Source organism: Polypterus senegalus, chromosome 16 (assembly GCF_016835505.1).
Source record: "Polypterus senegalus isolate Bchr_013 chromosome 16, ASM1683550v1, whole genome shotgun sequence".
NCBI classification, from domain to species: Eukaryota; Metazoa; Chordata; class Cladistia; order Polypteriformes; family Polypteridae; genus Polypterus; species Polypterus senegalus.
The window spans coordinates 37,420,712-37,437,317 of NC_053169.1; the positions used below are offsets into that span (position 1 = coordinate 37,420,712).

The following is a 16,606-nucleotide window of genomic DNA, read 5'->3' on the forward strand; positions in this document are numbered from 1 at the left end:
TTTTCATGTGTTAGTAATAGATGAAAAAATGTAGACATGAACCTTATAATGTGTGAAGGCTGATGGCCAAATATTAAATAAACACTTTCGCAAAAAGTGCAATTACAATACAACAGCTTCCGTGGTGTTATTGTTATAACTGCCGACTTATAATCCAGAGGTTGAGAGGTTGAAACCATCTCCCCTGCAAATTTACAGTTTTGAGTAGTGAGCTGCTCTTATTGTTAATATTATTTAATAAAAACATACATTTTATTTGTGTCTGTAACAGCCGGTGTAAATTTATAGAACTTGTAAATTTTTTTTTCACTTTTATTCTCTCAGTCACGATCACAGTACATACTACTGCCCCTCTGAATTAGTAGACAGACAGACAGACAGACAGACAGACAGACAGATAGATAGATAGATTTTTTTTTCATTATTATTCTCTCAGTCACAATCATGATACAACACCCAACCCCCGCCCCAGATCGGACGTGGTTACTTTTTATCTGAAATTGAGAATAAATATAGATGTGAGTGGTGTTTTGGAACTGGAAATTCTCTGATCTGGAAGGATAAAAGCTGACACACACACAATGGTGAATCTGCCTTCTTCGTATGTCACAATCACTTGAATTTTTTTTTTTATTCAGTTTTATTGAGTGTTCCTGCTCACACTGAATTAGTATGCACCTTATGGTCCGTGATGTCAAAGCCGCACTGACAAAAAAAAAATAGAGACATAGGTATATATGATATTTGGAATTATTCATTTTATGACCTGTATAGTACATTTCAGAAAACATTGTGGCATCGATGCAACATTATTCATATAATTCATATTCATTCACATGCCTTCTTGCGCTTGTAATCAGTGACCGCTTTTTTTTTTTTATCTTGCCCATGCAGTCACATTTTGGTGCATAGTGCTGTTTCTCTTGTACTCCAAGACATGCAGAGGAAAGAATAGTACAGAGAGGTCAGTTCCGCACTATATGCAATCATCAGATTCAAATGTTAACCGTTCCCACACACCCAAGGACCGTCCTTTCTACATTTATGACATGTGTACCTGTTGCAATGTACACACTTCTCTCTGTGCTGTAGTTACTATTACACTGAAGAGGCTGGAACAGAAGCTTGTCGATATTGCATCCTCTTTTGCTTTATCCATCGCCTTCTCTTGTAAGAAGCAACGATGAAGCTCCTCTGCAAGGTAAGCAAAGAACACTTTTCTTTTCTCAGTGGCCCCCGTGCATGCCTTGTACAGTACATGTGTGTTGATCACCACCAAGTCAAGCTTGTTATAGCAAAGGCAACCCGGCCACCTGCATGATCCTGCCGCACTGAATAAGCTCATGCCTTCTGGTGCACGATGTCAATGCAGCACTGGGCAAAAAAGAAAGAGACAAATATATGTGACATTTTGAAGATATCAGTTTATGACTGGAATAGTACCAATCAGAAAACATTGTTGCACTAATGCAATATTATTTAAAAACGAACAGCATCAGATCAGCTGTAAATGTATAATATTTCTAAAAGTTAGTTTTTTTTTCAGGTTTATTCTCTCAGTCACGAACATGCTCCCCCTCGCCCCCCCCTTCTGATCGGACTCTAACTAACAGCGCCAGTATAAATTCACACCCGATCTGATGCTGTTTGTGTTTGTCATGCACCAGAAGGTGTGAGCTTATTCAGAGTGAGCAGTAGCACGTGGGTGGCCAGTTGCTTGTACTATAACACGCTTGATTTGGCGGCGATCAATGCATATGTACTTTATAAGGCATGCACGGTGGCCACTGACAAAATAAGAATGTTCTTTGCTCACCTTGCACTTCATTGTCGTTTCTTGCAAGAAAAGGCGATGGATAAAACAAAAGAGGATGCAACATCGACAAGCTTGTTTTCCAAGACAGCCACTTTTCCCAGGAAAGCAAACTCAGTCTGTCAGTGTCAGGCGACCCTTCAATGTAATAGGAACAATAGCATAGAGAGAAGTGTGTGCATTGCAACAGGTTCACATGTCGTAAATGAAGAAAGGACGGTCCTTGGGTGTGTGGAAACTGTTAACATTTGAATCTGATGATTGCATATAGCATGGAACTGACCTCTCTGTAGTATTCTTTCCTCTGCATGTCCTGGAATACAAAAAAAAACAGCACTGTGCACCAAAAAGTGGAGACTGCATGGGCAAGATAAAAAAAAAAACAACGGTCACTGATTACAAGTGCAAGAAGGCATGCGAATGAATATGAATAATATGAATAACGTTGCATCAGTGCCACAATGTTTCCGAAATGTACTATACAGGTCATAAAATGAGTTATTCCAAATATCATATACTAGCCGAAGCCCACCATAGCGTAAGTGTAAGAATAGGAACGGAAAACGGTGAGAAATAGGAACGGAAAACGGTGAGAAAGGAATTCTGTATAACAAAGGCTTAGGAAACCACCGCCGCAGTATAATGAAAATAGCAAGGAGCGAAACCAATGCCAATGGTCGAGAGAGTACCTTCCTGTAGCAGGCTACGGAAAACATAGACATATAGAGAGAGATGCCGCATTCACTGTTTTGCCCAGTCGACACGATAAGTTAGCGCGTCCGCCCTATTGCGAGTGGTAAAAGTGCCATTTAAACTAATACAGGTAGATGTGGAAACCGGGTTTTCTGATGAAAAAACAATAATGTTTTAAACAGTATCGTTTACCTACAACAGATTTTGGCGAATTGTTTACATGCAATTATTTATATCCATTTATACACTAAATGCATGCGTATCCCATTGTCTTAGAGTTGGTGGGCGGAGCTCTGTTAGTTGGTGGGCGTGGCTTTCTGTCTTGCGTGCACTCTCTGTCTTGCTTGCCCTTATTTAGAGTTGGTGGGCGGGGCTCTGTGAGTTGGAGATCGTGGCTCTCTGTCTTGCGTGCAGTGTAAAGTCAACGTGGCCCAGAGGTGCATGTGGACTTTTGTACAGACAAAAACGACTGAGGCTGTGTTTGGTGAGTTGTTGTGTGCCCCGAGAGCTGTTGGCGTGCGTAGCTCTGTCGTGCATATCCCATGACGCGGTAGGAGGGTTAGAGTTGGTGGGCGGGGCTCTGTTGAGCGTATCCCATGGTCTTAGAGTTGGTGGGCAGGGCTCAGTGTCTTACATGTCCTTAGTTAATTATATATAGTACAGGCCAAAAGTTTGGACACACCTCCTTATTCAATGTGTTTTCTTTATTTTCATGACCATTTACATTGGTAGATTCTCACTGAAGGCATCAAAACTATGAATGAACACATGTGGAGTTATGTACTTAACAAAAAAAGGTGAAATAACTGAAAACATGTTTTATATTCTAGTTTCTTCAAAATAGCCACCCTTTGCTCTGATTACTGCTTTGCACACTCTTGGCATTCTCTCGATGAGCTTCAACAGGTAGTCACCTGAAATGGTTTTCTTTCTTTTCTTATTTTTTTCTTTTCTGATTTGAATTTCATATGTAGTTTGAAACTAAACTATCTCGTATGACATTAAGCATTTGTTTTATTGAGTGACATGGAATGATTTGGTAGTTGAAAATTCAGCTTTTGACCATTTTAGATTTATATTTAAAGAAAAAACATATACAACATTGTGGAAACTAGGTGGCACTGTTGCCCCTTTAAGCCCAACAGACAGTCACTCAGGACACTCAAGCACTCAGAAGTATTTTAATTCTTTTTTCCTCCTTTTCAGTGTCTCCAAGCACCAAAGCCACAATAACCACAAGTAAATCAACAATAATCACAATTCTCCCTTCTCGACACCTCCCAGGAAGCACTGTCCTCCTTCTTCCGACTCTGGCTCCCTTGCTGGATTCACAGCAGCCCTCTATCTGACCTGGAAGTGCTTCTGTTCTTCCTCCCACATGACTTACCAGCACTTCCAGCTCAGATGGAGGTCCTTGTGACTTGGGAGTACTTCTGGGCTATGGATGAAATACAACTCCTCCGGTCCTCTTGCAGCATTCCTTGGTGGCACCCACGGTACCCAGCAGGGCTATGGTATTGCACTAAATGCCCCATAGTGCCCAGGAGGAATGGGGAGCACCGCTGCAATCCAGGGAAGCTGCCATCTAGTGTTTTGGGGTAGACAGTGTTCTTGAAAAGCTGCCTTCCCCCATCCTTCCATTGCTGGGGCGTCCCGGCCGGGATGAGCTGCCTTTTCTCTTACAGCATGCAGTTGCAAACTGTTGTTATAGCTGAACTTAACTTGGAATGACATCTGAAACAGAATATTTTACTGTGACATATATTTTACTCTAAATGCCCACTTTCTAGGTGCTGTACAGTTTTCCGATTTCTGTATCACTGATGGATGCACAGTGCTTAGTAATTCTGCCTTTCAGCTGTTAAAATAGCAGCCTACTGTCTCTCTGCTTAATCCCATGCCTGTTGTTTTCAATGACACATATCTTAGGTTGATTTGCACCTCTTAATTGATGATACATGATTGAATGAGTAAATTTGCAATATATTGCACTTACACCATGTTCCAGCTATGCATTCAGTTCTACCAGCCTAAACAATGGCCCCCTGTAAACCTATATCTGGATTAGGCAGTTGATGGATAGATGGAATATTATTGTCTATAATGTAATGCAATACATGTGTATAGGATGACTGATTCATATCCTCAAGTATAAGAGGTCCCTAGTGATAATCTGCAGATGTGCTTTAATTATGTATTTTATACTCAAACCTGAGAGTACTGTGGAAATCTGCCAATAAACCTTTCACTACACTATAATTAATTCATATATTTTTTTTTTACCCAGCAAGAGGAGATTTTATCTGTATTAGAGGGTCACACAAGTTCAGTGACAGCAGCAGAGTTCTGTTCCTGGCAGCCAGAAATACTTGTGTCAGTTTCAGAAGACAGAACGTTTAAGGTAGAGTATCATTGTTAGTGACTGCATGTCTGCCAATGACAATGAATTTCTCTTGGAAATTGGTTTAATGTAATGAGTAGCTGAAATCCAAGATATTACATTAATCAAGAGAAAAAATGTTAAAATCAATTTAGCAAATGTTTTTTGGATTTGATTTGGACTTAATAAAATGCTTTAAGTATAATTAACTTTGTTCTTTAAGTTCATTGCCTTAGCTGCATACAGTGTACTCTGGCTACTTACTATATCTGTAAAGCACAGTGAGCTAGATCAGATTGCAGTTCTTTGGTGCCGCTTGTCATACTGAATTTACTGTTAAACTGTATGACATCATATTTTCTGCTGATTAAACATCCACATCCAAGAATAAAAATGTCTGAGGCCAAACAAATAGAGGCACCCCTGCAGAGGAAACTGTGATAAAAAAGTAGCGTTAATTTTACTCAGGATTAAAATTGGCACTTGACTACACTGATTTGTGTTTCACAACAGTTTATAAAATAAAATGGTAATGTTCAAAGGGGTCTCTTTCTCATGTCTTCCAGTTTCTACATTTCTGTCATGTCAGTGTCTGTACCCGTAATGTTTATATTCTTTAAAATGAAAATGTTTTATTTTCTTGGTAATTGGCATCCTGTACTCTTTGCTCTCTCATTCCTCATAGTAAGTAGCTCCTGTATAAGAATAAAAAAATGGATGGTTGTGTATATTGCCTGAAAGGAACTAGGAAAACAGAAATCCACCACCAAGATACAGTATAATGTATGATGTGAGTAAAGCTGTGGGCCTGTCTTAAAGTGAAAACACTATCTGATGTTCTCAACGATTAGTGTGTGCTGAAGGATCCTTGATTGTGAAAGGAGTATGCTTGTATTTGTCTTGTGCAGGTAGAATTCAGAGGTATTAATGCTTAGAGGGTAACTGAACTCTAGTTTGTTTCCCACACTGAACATAGAAGGGACACTGTGGTGCTCAGTAAATAGTGAGGCGGGTGTATTTATGGATTTGGTTTTGCCATGGTTGGATCTACCATTAGGATGACTTGGATGCACACCTTGGAGCCCTGCTTGCAAAAGGGCCTTAGAATATGCATGAAGAAATGCTTAATAACAAGAAAAGTTTTTAACAACAGGCATCCCAATGTTCTACAGCAACTCCTACCACACTTTACTTTTCATGGTGTGAACGCTGGCCCAGACACAGACAGACGGACATCTTTGCTTCACCCAACACACTGTTTATTTACAATATATACAAACAAAAGTCACGTGCACAAAACCCCAGTGCCTCTTGCACCAATTTCCCACAGTCCAGGCCTTACAGTCTCTGTGCCTTTTCTTTGACCGCCTCCCGTCCTCTCTCCAGCTCTGTCCACTTCCACCCGACATCCACTGACTGCTGGGAGGTGGCCCCTTTTATAGGAACCCGGATGGGCCCCAGCTGCTCCCCGGCACTCCTCCGCAGACACGCCCTTGTGTGGCGGAAGTGCCGGCTGCGCACCCGGAAGCCATCCGGGTGTCCCCTGTCGTCTTCCCCCCGGCACTTACTGGTGTGGCAGAAGTGCCGGGGTCCCGGGATAATCAGGCACTGGGGCGCCGCCTGGCGGTGGCCACGGGTCCCTACAGGGCTGGGCTTCCAAGCCCTCTACCCGAGGCCTCCAGCATAACCAGGACGGACGCCCTCTCTCGGTCTGGAGGAGGCACAAGCCCTCCTCTGCCCGGCCGGGGACCACACGAGATATACCGGCATCGGGGCGCCACGGGTCCCTAGAGGGCTGGGCTTCAAAGCCCTTTACCCGAGGCCCCCAACATAACCAGGATGGATGCCCCCTCGTGGTCTGGAGGAGGCACAAGCCCTCCTCTGGTCCTCCTGGGCGTCCCGGCTGGGGACCACAATGGTTATAAACTTATCTAATCAGACCTTTATAAAAAAGCGTTTAAAATAAAAAGTGGGTAAGACATGATTAGAGCAGGTGCCTAACATGTCACTTGATGTTTTACCATGCCGAAAAAGACAAAATGGATAGTCATTCAAAATCAGAACTCAGTGGTGCAGCAAAGGTGAGAGAAACAAGAGAAACTGTGTTCCTAAAATCTGAGATTTGCTACGTAAAAGAAGAAACTAACTAAAATGATTATTTAAACAAGTTGTACATACTGCAGCTGAGAGTAGTGAGTCTGAGTTAGTCAGGAAATGGCTAATATCAGCGCTTTCCAATAAAAGCAATGTACAGCAGCTGTGAACAATAAAGACATGAGACTAATGCCGCAGTAAAGACTATCCAAACAATGCAATATCCGAATAATGGAATCCCTATATTTCCTTTTATTTTATTTGGTCCCAAATGTTCCAGTACATGCCACCTTTTTGCCACAAAGTGACCTGTGTCTTTTAGAAATGTTAAATTGAGTTTCGATAACTGTGCTTTTGGAATAAAGTTGATTTCATGTAGATGTGACATTGCACTCGTCAGTTCATTTGTTACATTCATTGTATACATTAATAAACAGCAAATTAGAAAATGTGCACATAGCATAACATTCAAGTGTGTTTCAGGGCTGTTTAGGTACTGTAGCCTTCAATGGAAAGAATTTAGTAAGTAGCATCTACAACCTTCTCATTCCATTTCAGGGTTTCAGAGGCCAAAGGGTATCTCTCCAGGATTGAATAAAGGGCTGAAAACAGGCCTAGACAGGTCCACTCTCACTCACACACACATAAACACACACCCACACACTCCATATTTACACAAAGTAACAATTTGCAATTAACAGTTACATAAATGAAAAAAATAAAAACTTTTGTAATTAATTCCTTCTTTACTTGAGCATGTCTGGCTGTTGTAATTTTCATGAAATGGAACTTACAAAGCTGTTCAGTAAATATAAATGTTAGATCATAACATAACTGAAAGGCAAACTTTATTATACAGAGTCACCTTTATGGACATCACGTGACTACAGCACTCTGATGGTAAATTATCGGGAGACCAGATTTTCAAAGTCCAAAACTGCATCACTTGTGTAACATGTATGCTCATGCATAAAGCCCAGCCTCATTTCTTTACTGACTGCTTTATAACGTCATTGAAAATGAGGGTTCAGAAAAAAAACACATTCAGAAATGAACACATATGATTCTAAACAGTCCTTGATTTGGACACAAATGAATGGCGATATTGTTCTCTTCTTCTTCTTTCGGCTGCTCCTGTTAGGGGTTGCCACAGCAGATCCTTTTTCCATATTGTCTATGTCTAATCCTTGGTCAAATCTAACACGAGTTCTTAATTAATTTGTCCCTGCTGGAGTTCTGCCTATGCTATTATATGTATATTACATCAAACTGTGAGCTGAAGTATGGGGTGTCCTCTTTGAAGATTTGTGCGAGATGTTCTAAATATTTTGAAAGGATGTTTATTTCAGTTTAGTTATGTTTTACTAGGTGGTCAGCCTGTTGACATTCATTTTAATATTCTTCAGTTATTTATCGGAACACATAGCCAGAAATCAGGTCTGTCCCTGTCACCTGAACGTGTGGCCACCCTAGCAAATAATAGTGACAGTGAAATAGTGAATCATTATAATATGTAGACAATAGAGCTGTGAGATTGGTTTACTGTTCAGTAAACAGTATTTATTTGGTCAGTGCGCAATGGTGCACACCACAGGGTACTTCATTCACTTGTAGATAACCCTTTGTTTTCATTGCTTACATTTTATACTTTCATGGTTAGCAAGATCATTTAACTTACTTGTTAAGAATTAAATCATCAACTTCTTACCTGTGCATGTCATCTGTTGGTTTTTCATTAAATCTTATTGGGGATCTGTTTGCCATAAGTGGTGGCTACTGGAGGTGAAAAAGAGAGAAATATACAAGTTGGTGTAACTGCTATCAAGGTAAAACTGAGACAGTATGATAATTTGTATTTGAAGTTGCACTTTTCTTCATTTTAAGTAAGATGAGAGATTTTGAAGTTTTACAACTGCACAGTGCGACCTGTTCAGGATTTCTCAACAAAAACAGATCTTTCTCAATAAATCTGCTTACTGAAAAAGCATACCACATTTTAATAAAACTGGTCCACAGGGGGCTGAATTGTTTCATGTGGACAGATAGACAGGCATGGCGATCGCAGTAGGTGCTTACGCATTATATGCAAGAGCACCTAAAAAAAGAAAGGTGAAGTTGTCCCAATATAAAATGTTGGATTTTTTTTCTATTTTAGTGCTTATACTTGATTTATAATTGACATAAGTACTGTTCATAGTGTGTGATTTTATGCATATGATTGGTGGAAGTTGTGAGGTTTTTGGGGGTTTGTGTTTTGACAGCTGGGAGTCTTAATCTGGTTTTAGGTATTGCACGGTAACCAAGCCTGGAGCTGCTGGGGGAAAGATTCATAATTGTCTTCAAACATTTAGCCATTAATCTGATTCTTTCCACTCGGATCCATGTCACTCACAAGGATATCATAAAATTGCTTATAAATGAGAAGGTCAGTAGGTAATGGGGATGGTTTACTTGTGGGCAGAAAATGTCTTCAGGTGTTGAATAAATCAGGTTTTATTGAATACTAGCAAAATACCCACGCTTTGCAGCGGAGAAGTAGTGTGTTAAAGAAGTAATGATATATAGTAATATATATATATATATATATATATATATATATATATATACACATATATACATACATATGTACATATATTCACACATACATATACACACACACATATATATATATAAAAGACCCTGTGTTCGGATTCAGCTGGTTGGAAAATGGATGGATGGATGGATGTTTATTTCCTTTATGTGCATTGGAACAACACAAAAAACAGAGAGAAAAAGCCAAATCTGACATAATTTCACACAAAACTCAAAATCCGGGCTGGACAAAATTATTGGCACCCTCAACTTAATATTTGGTTGCACACCCTTTGGAAAAAGTAACTGAAATCAAGCGCTTCCTATAACCATCAACAAGCTTGTTACACCTCTCAACTGGAATTTCTGACCACTCTTCTTTTGCAAACTGCTCAAGGTCTCTCAGATTTGAAGGGCGCCTTCTTCCAACAGCAATTTTGAGATCTCTCCATAAGTGTTCAATCAGATTTAGATCTGGACTCATTGCTGGCCACTTCAGAACTCTCCAGCGCTTTGTCTTCAACCATTTCTGGGTGCTTTTAGAGGTATGTTTGGGGTCATTGTCCTGCTGGAACATCCATGACCTCTGACACAGACCCAGCTTTCTGACACTGGGCCCTACATTGCGCCCCAATATCTTTTGGTAGTCTTCAGATTTCATGATGCCTTGCATACAGTCAAGGCATCCATTGCCAGAGGCAGCAAAACATCTCTAAAACATCTTAGAACCTCCACCATGTTTGACTGTAGGTACTGTGTTCTTTTCTTTGAAGGCCTCATTCCGTTTTTTGTAAACAGTCGAATGATGAGCTTTACCAAAAAGCTCTACCTTGGTCTCATCTATCCACAAGACGTTTGCCCAGAAGGATTTTGGCTTCCTCAAGTACATTTTGGCAAACTCCAGTCTGGCTTTTTTATGTTTCTGTGTCAGCAGTGGTGTCTTCCTGGCTCTCTTGCCATAGCATTTCATTTCATTCAGATGTCGATGGATAGTTCGATTATGTTGCGCACAGTGGACAAAGGAACATGAAGACTTCTGGAGATGGACTTGTAGCCTTGAGATTGTTGATATTTTTCCACAATTTTTGTTCTCAAGTCCTCAGATAATTCTCTGCTCTTCTTTCTGTTCTCCATGCTTAGTGTGGCACACTCAGACACACAACAGAAAGGTTGAGTCAACTTTTCTCCATTTTAACTGGCTTCAGGCGTGATTGCTATATTGCCAGCACCTGTTTCTTGCCACGGGTGAGTTCAAACGAGCATCATATGCTTGAAATAAAACGATTTACCCACAATTTTAAAAAGGTGCCAATAATTTTGTCCGGCCCATTTTTGGAGTTCCGTGTGACATGATGTCAGATTTGGCTTTTTTGTCTGTTTTTTGTGTTGTTCCAATGCACATAAAGGAAATAAACATGTGTATACCAAAACATTTGTAATTGCAACAATTTTCTGGGAGAAATGGTGCATTTTCTGGGAAAATTCCAGGGGTGCCGATAATTTTGGCCATGATTGTATATATCATTCCAAAGCACTTACTTAAAGCTGGAAACTAGTGGTATAGGTTCTGAAAATATTTTGGCATCAGTGCAAAAGCTGATAAAATCTACATATTACACACACGCATTTTTTTTTGTCACCGAGAGCTTTGTTAGTGTCGGAATTACTTAAAAAATATTACATTTTTTGCTTTGTTAATCAATTTTGTTGATGTTTTTGGGCTATTATTTCAATGCTGTTTTTTTTAAATGGATTCTTTTTTTATTATTGTTTGCATTTCAGCTGTGATTTTGAGTTTTTTTTTTGCCTTTTACGGGTGCCATCATTTTGTTTTTGACTCTTATGATGCTGTATGGATAGTGTAACACAACATGAAATATGAGACAGCTTCCTATGTTAAGATGTGCTCTGAGAGAAAGATGTAAGGAAAAAAACTTTGAACAGTCGTCTGGTTTTGAATCTGATTTTCTTTACAGCTTTTAATTTAGATATCTTATTTTTCTACAATGCACTACCTTTTAAATTTAATTATTACCAACTTTGGCTTCATCTGACATCTCATCTCTAACATCCCTTAAATCTCTGCTACTCCAGAAATAAATTTAGCTCCTCTAGACTTTTATTTTGGCCCCCAACATTCACAGCATTTGTTAGTTCATTGAATGAACATTATCAGTGTTCTTCAGTCAGGCAGGAATAGGCCAATAGTTCTGTACTGGGTCTAATGTCAATTAGATGGGATTTTTTATTAATACCAATTTAATGGACAAATTAACATTTAATTTAAATAGGCCTTTTGTTAATAACCTCCAATCCAATGCTCAACCAGAATAAAACTGTACTGTATTTAAACTTAAAGTGCAGTATTTATATGAAATTACTCCTCTATTATTTGTATGAAAGTGTGATATATATACATAAATGTTGTTGTTGTTATTTAAAAATTCAACCTATGTTATACTTGTAAGTACTGTTACAAATTTGACATTTTGACAGTGGATGAACACTAAACATCTTATTGTGTTATTAGCTTTCTCTTTATTTTTCCTTACGTGAAATAATACATTTTCTGTTTTGTTATTTTACCATTTTGAACATATATGGTTGGGATTCTTTCCAAAATTCTGAAATTTCTTTACTTCAGATTTGTGTTGTGAGAAATCAAACCAATACAGTTAACAAATGATGTAATGAAACGTTTTTAGTGTTCTTACTGGGGCTATTGCTGCGTTACATTGCCTCCTGCAACTCAAACATGCAACAAAAAGCAAAAAAGAAACACAAAAATGATAACTATGGTATCTTTGCAATTAACAGTAAAAGAAAAAAAACATTTAGTGGTGTGGGCATTATGGTCCTTAACTGCATTTGAAAAAGAATTTCCTCTTTGTTTATGTATATTGATGAATATTTCTTTTTAGGTATGGAATCAAATGAGTGGTGAACTGTTGTATAAATCATCTATTTTATCAGGTATTTATATGCTTTAATATTTTCAATATAATTCTTCTGTTTTTATTCCCTTGTTGTATTAATTACTCATTGTATGGTATACTATGCCCCTGTAGCTTCTCCACTGCTCAGTCTATGCATTCATGAAGAAAGCAGACAGCTTATTGTTGGATCTGGTAATGGCCAGGTACGGAACATATATCTAATCTTTGACCAATTTGATATTTTCATAGAAGGTTCTATTAGCAATTTGTGTTTTTATTACTTATTTTTAAAAGTTATGTACTGAAGCCAGTAAGATAAACATATGCACTGATTTGATATATATTCTTTATACAGTATATATATGTAAACCTTTTACATTTATTTGCCTAATTTTAATATTATCAAAAAACAAACAAACAAACAAATAAAACTGTTATTCCTAATGTTATAATGGAATGGGAATTATTGTAACATAAATAAAGTATACACCAGGGGGCACTAACGTGTTAGAAACACATTTTTATAGTTGAGAATCATTTCAACACATTAGTTCAAGGCTTAAAAACTCTTTAGTGAATATATATATTAATATTCTTTAATAAAAGTCATAATAATTGTTTTCTATTGTAGCCACCTTTTCAAAATACAATTTTGTTGTTTAAAATAACATTGGTAACATCTGTCTAAAAAATTTACTACAAGATAAAAAAACATAATATGGTACTATTAAATTAACAGTGCTTTTATCTCTTTCTTACATGGTTTTGTGTTTTATTTTTATTTAAGTATATTGTTTCTTCTCACACTATGTTTTGTTTTGCCACTTTTTAAAAATTTCATTTATATTACTTTGATAAAAAATATATATATTTCCCAGTAAATAAAATCTTTCAAGTGGCAAAATCACAATTCATGAGTTAGGCTAGTATATTATAATTGAAATTATATCTGCATGTGTACTGTATGTGTAATGGAGAATTTACTACCAAGATAGGGTTTTCTAGCTGCAATCATTTGACTCATCATACATTTTTCTCACACATATTTGTGACTGTCCTTTTGTTTTTGTTGCTCTGGTGGACACAGTAGCATTTCAAAGACTGACATCAGTCAAGAATAGTACAAAACACTCTGAACATTAGAATGTGGAAGTAGATTATAGTACTTCAGTTGCAAAAGTAGAACACTAGATGGTCAGCTTCTGTATGTAATGTTCTTTCAATACTTCTTGCTTTTAGGTGTGGATTTTTAGCCTTATAGATGGTCATTACTATCGCGTGATTAAAGAAATTGATTTGCTGAAAAGTGAACAAAAATTCCTTAAATCCATTGAAACATTACAGATGCAGAATGGACAGCCAGGTGAATTCAGTATGTATTGTAAATTAATATATTTGCTGTATCATATTTCGATGTAATAAAAATTGGATTGTAGTTAAACAATTTTAAGATAAATTCAGTGCTTACCCTTTTAGTCTTTTGCTACAATCATTTTGTAATATATCCATCCATCCATTATCCAACCTGCTATATCCTAACTACAGGAGCCAATACTGGCCAACACAGGGCACAAGGCAGGAAACAAACCCCGGGCAGGGTGCCAGCCCACCACAGGGCGCACACACACGGGACAATTTAGGATCGCCAATGCTTCTAATCTGCATGTCTTTGGACTGTGGGAGGAAACCGGAGCACCCGGAGGAAACCCACGCAGACACGGGGAGAACATGCAAACTCCATGCAGGGAGGACCTGGGGAGCGAACCCGGGTCTCCTAACTGCGAGGCAGCAGTGCTAACACTGCGCCACCATGACAACCTTTGTAATATATGTATAAATAAAAGGAAATTTAATCATCTTATATATAGACAGTCAATAATGATACATCTTGGTAGCAACTGGTTATATTGATCATGCTCAAGTCTTTCAATAGCAAATATATGTGCATTGCAGCTGAAACTGTGTTTAAAATGAGTATTAATCATTATGGGAAGAAGGGCATGGGGTGTAGAATGGGGTCAAACAAAGTAAAATGATCACTGTATAAGGTGCCTAGAATATTGACTCACCACCATATGGAATGCTTTAAGGAGAATTTCAAAGTAATGAATTTGGAATGAGAGAAATTTAACAGATATTTCCTAACAGAAGATGAAATTTAGATGCCTCACTATGAACCACAATCTAAACAACAGTCAAAACTATTGAACCTTGCTGATTACTTGCACCAGTTAAATTCAATGTACAGGCTATTGATAGGTTAATCATGTGCACAATGTTTTGTGAAATCGAAAGTGAAGCTCATATTTATTAAATGCCTCAGAAAGCCCCTATAACCAGTCATTATTAACCTGATTTGCTTTAGCATTTGTGACAGTCAGTTAGGGAAATGGTGAGGAAATTGGTTAACCATTCCCTTTCATCTTTAGAACAATGTGCCCACTGACAATGCATGAGTTGCAGAGGTTGCTGTGCAAGAATAATTATTAGGAAATGCTACACCGACCCTGTACTCCAGACTTAGACTTGTGTTAATAGCATCTTTCCCCTAGTTTAAGGGGATATGCTATGCCAATGACAAAGGAGTCAACTTAGCTACAATATAGTGGTTAGACAAGAAAGTTAACATCACAAGTGTATTAGTGTTTAAGAGAATTATGTGAAAAAAGGATATAACAAATTGTATTAGGACAATTTTTGAGCTAAGTAGTATATCAGTAAGGCTACATAATCAATGAGAGAGAACTTAAATACTGCTCACAATATGATGTGTGATAAAATATATAAATTGTCTGAAATGCCTTTAAGATTATAGCAAGGAGTGAAAAATGAGCCTTGAGTTAAGAATTAGAAGTGTACAAGTGTGACTGTGTGGTAATAAACCTACATATTAACAATGATTTTATGGCTTTCTATTCTCATATATCACACTGAATATAATCCTCTGAAGTGCCTTTATGATTTTCTCTTGGTTAGTTTATTTTTGTCTTTCTATATTAAAAGCGAAGGAGAGAAACCATAAGAAAGTGCCTGAATAGAATTGGCCTCTTTGTTCTTCAGCCAAAATAGACACCAGGTGGTTTTCCTTGACACTTTGCAACTGCTGAGAAAGGAAACCCAAGTCAAGATGATAGAGAAAAAAGAGTCTGAATTGTCACTCTTTATAGTGACGATTAATGGTCCATATCTACAGTGCCTAAGTTTATGTGAACTATACATCTCTGATGGAGGGGAGGCAGATGCCTAGATAATTTTTCTCCAATTTACAAAGCACTCACAAATCAAGTTAAATATCTGGAGGCTTTCTTGTTGAGTCCCCCCAACTAGTCACCCAGGAGGTCAATGGTGAAAGTCCAAAGATTACCCTTGATCGGTATAAAACCAGAACTCTTTGTCATCTTAAGAAGTGTAATGTCTTTTTTCCTGCTTCAAGAATCAAGTAAAGATCTGCTGTACAATATAGAGCACTTTTGCACAGGAATTATAACGACTTGAGCGTATGTAACTCGGACAGTAGGAATGATCATGATTTTGTGAGGTTTACTGAGAGATGTCCATTGGTGACTTGTAATCTGATGATTGTCTTATCCTACTAGCAGTAATTAAGCATTGTCTGTTTGAACTTTTTCAATCTTTTAGTTCCATTTCTGCTCACCTCTGGGGTGGTTGTCAGATATGGTGTATCTGCTGGGACATCAAACATTCAAACACTTAATCAGATTCTCAACAAATTCCGTAATTTCTATTGGTTAATCTAAATACAGCTTTCAAGAAATCAGTAAATTAGATTTTATTTTATGTAGTGCAATTAGCAGTTAAGTTGCATCATTGCAGTTTTAAAGAGCAACCAATAATGCAATACAGCTTTAAAAACATAAACTAATTGGTATTGTAAAATATACTATAAAAAACAAATAAACAGAAAATAAAAACAGCACTAATAGGTAGCTTGAAAAGCTCTCCAGTATACTTTACTTTTAGTGAAAAATGTTTTAGCTTCAATATACAGTGTATAAGTTCTTTACTAATATCTACTCTATATATATAAAATCCTAAGCCTAAAAGTGCAATGATTTTGTGCAACGATTTTATGTGATGTTTATATGTCACGCTTTAAAT

The 16,606-nt window shown here is 37.7% G+C and overlaps 1 protein-coding gene across 4 annotated transcripts in view; it reads left to right on the forward strand.

The window, feature by feature from the left end:
- The window catches only part of wdr27 (WD repeat domain 27), a 332,022-nt gene that overhangs the window by 18,967 nt on the left and 296,449 nt on the right, over positions 1-16,606 (forward strand). For 2 of the 4 annotated variants that reach the window (XM_039738896.1, XM_039738897.1), the window contains exons 5-8: positions 4,794-4,907; positions 12,473-12,524; positions 12,620-12,690; positions 13,727-13,859. In XM_039738896.1, the coding sequence (XP_039594830.1) occupies positions 4,794-4,907; positions 12,473-12,524; positions 12,620-12,690; positions 13,727-13,859 (370 nt within the window). The remainder of the gene's footprint in view (positions 1-4,793; positions 4,908-12,472; positions 12,525-12,619; positions 12,691-13,726; positions 13,860-16,606) is intronic. The other 2 variants (XM_039738898.1, XM_039738899.1) reach the window with 1 other exon arrangement.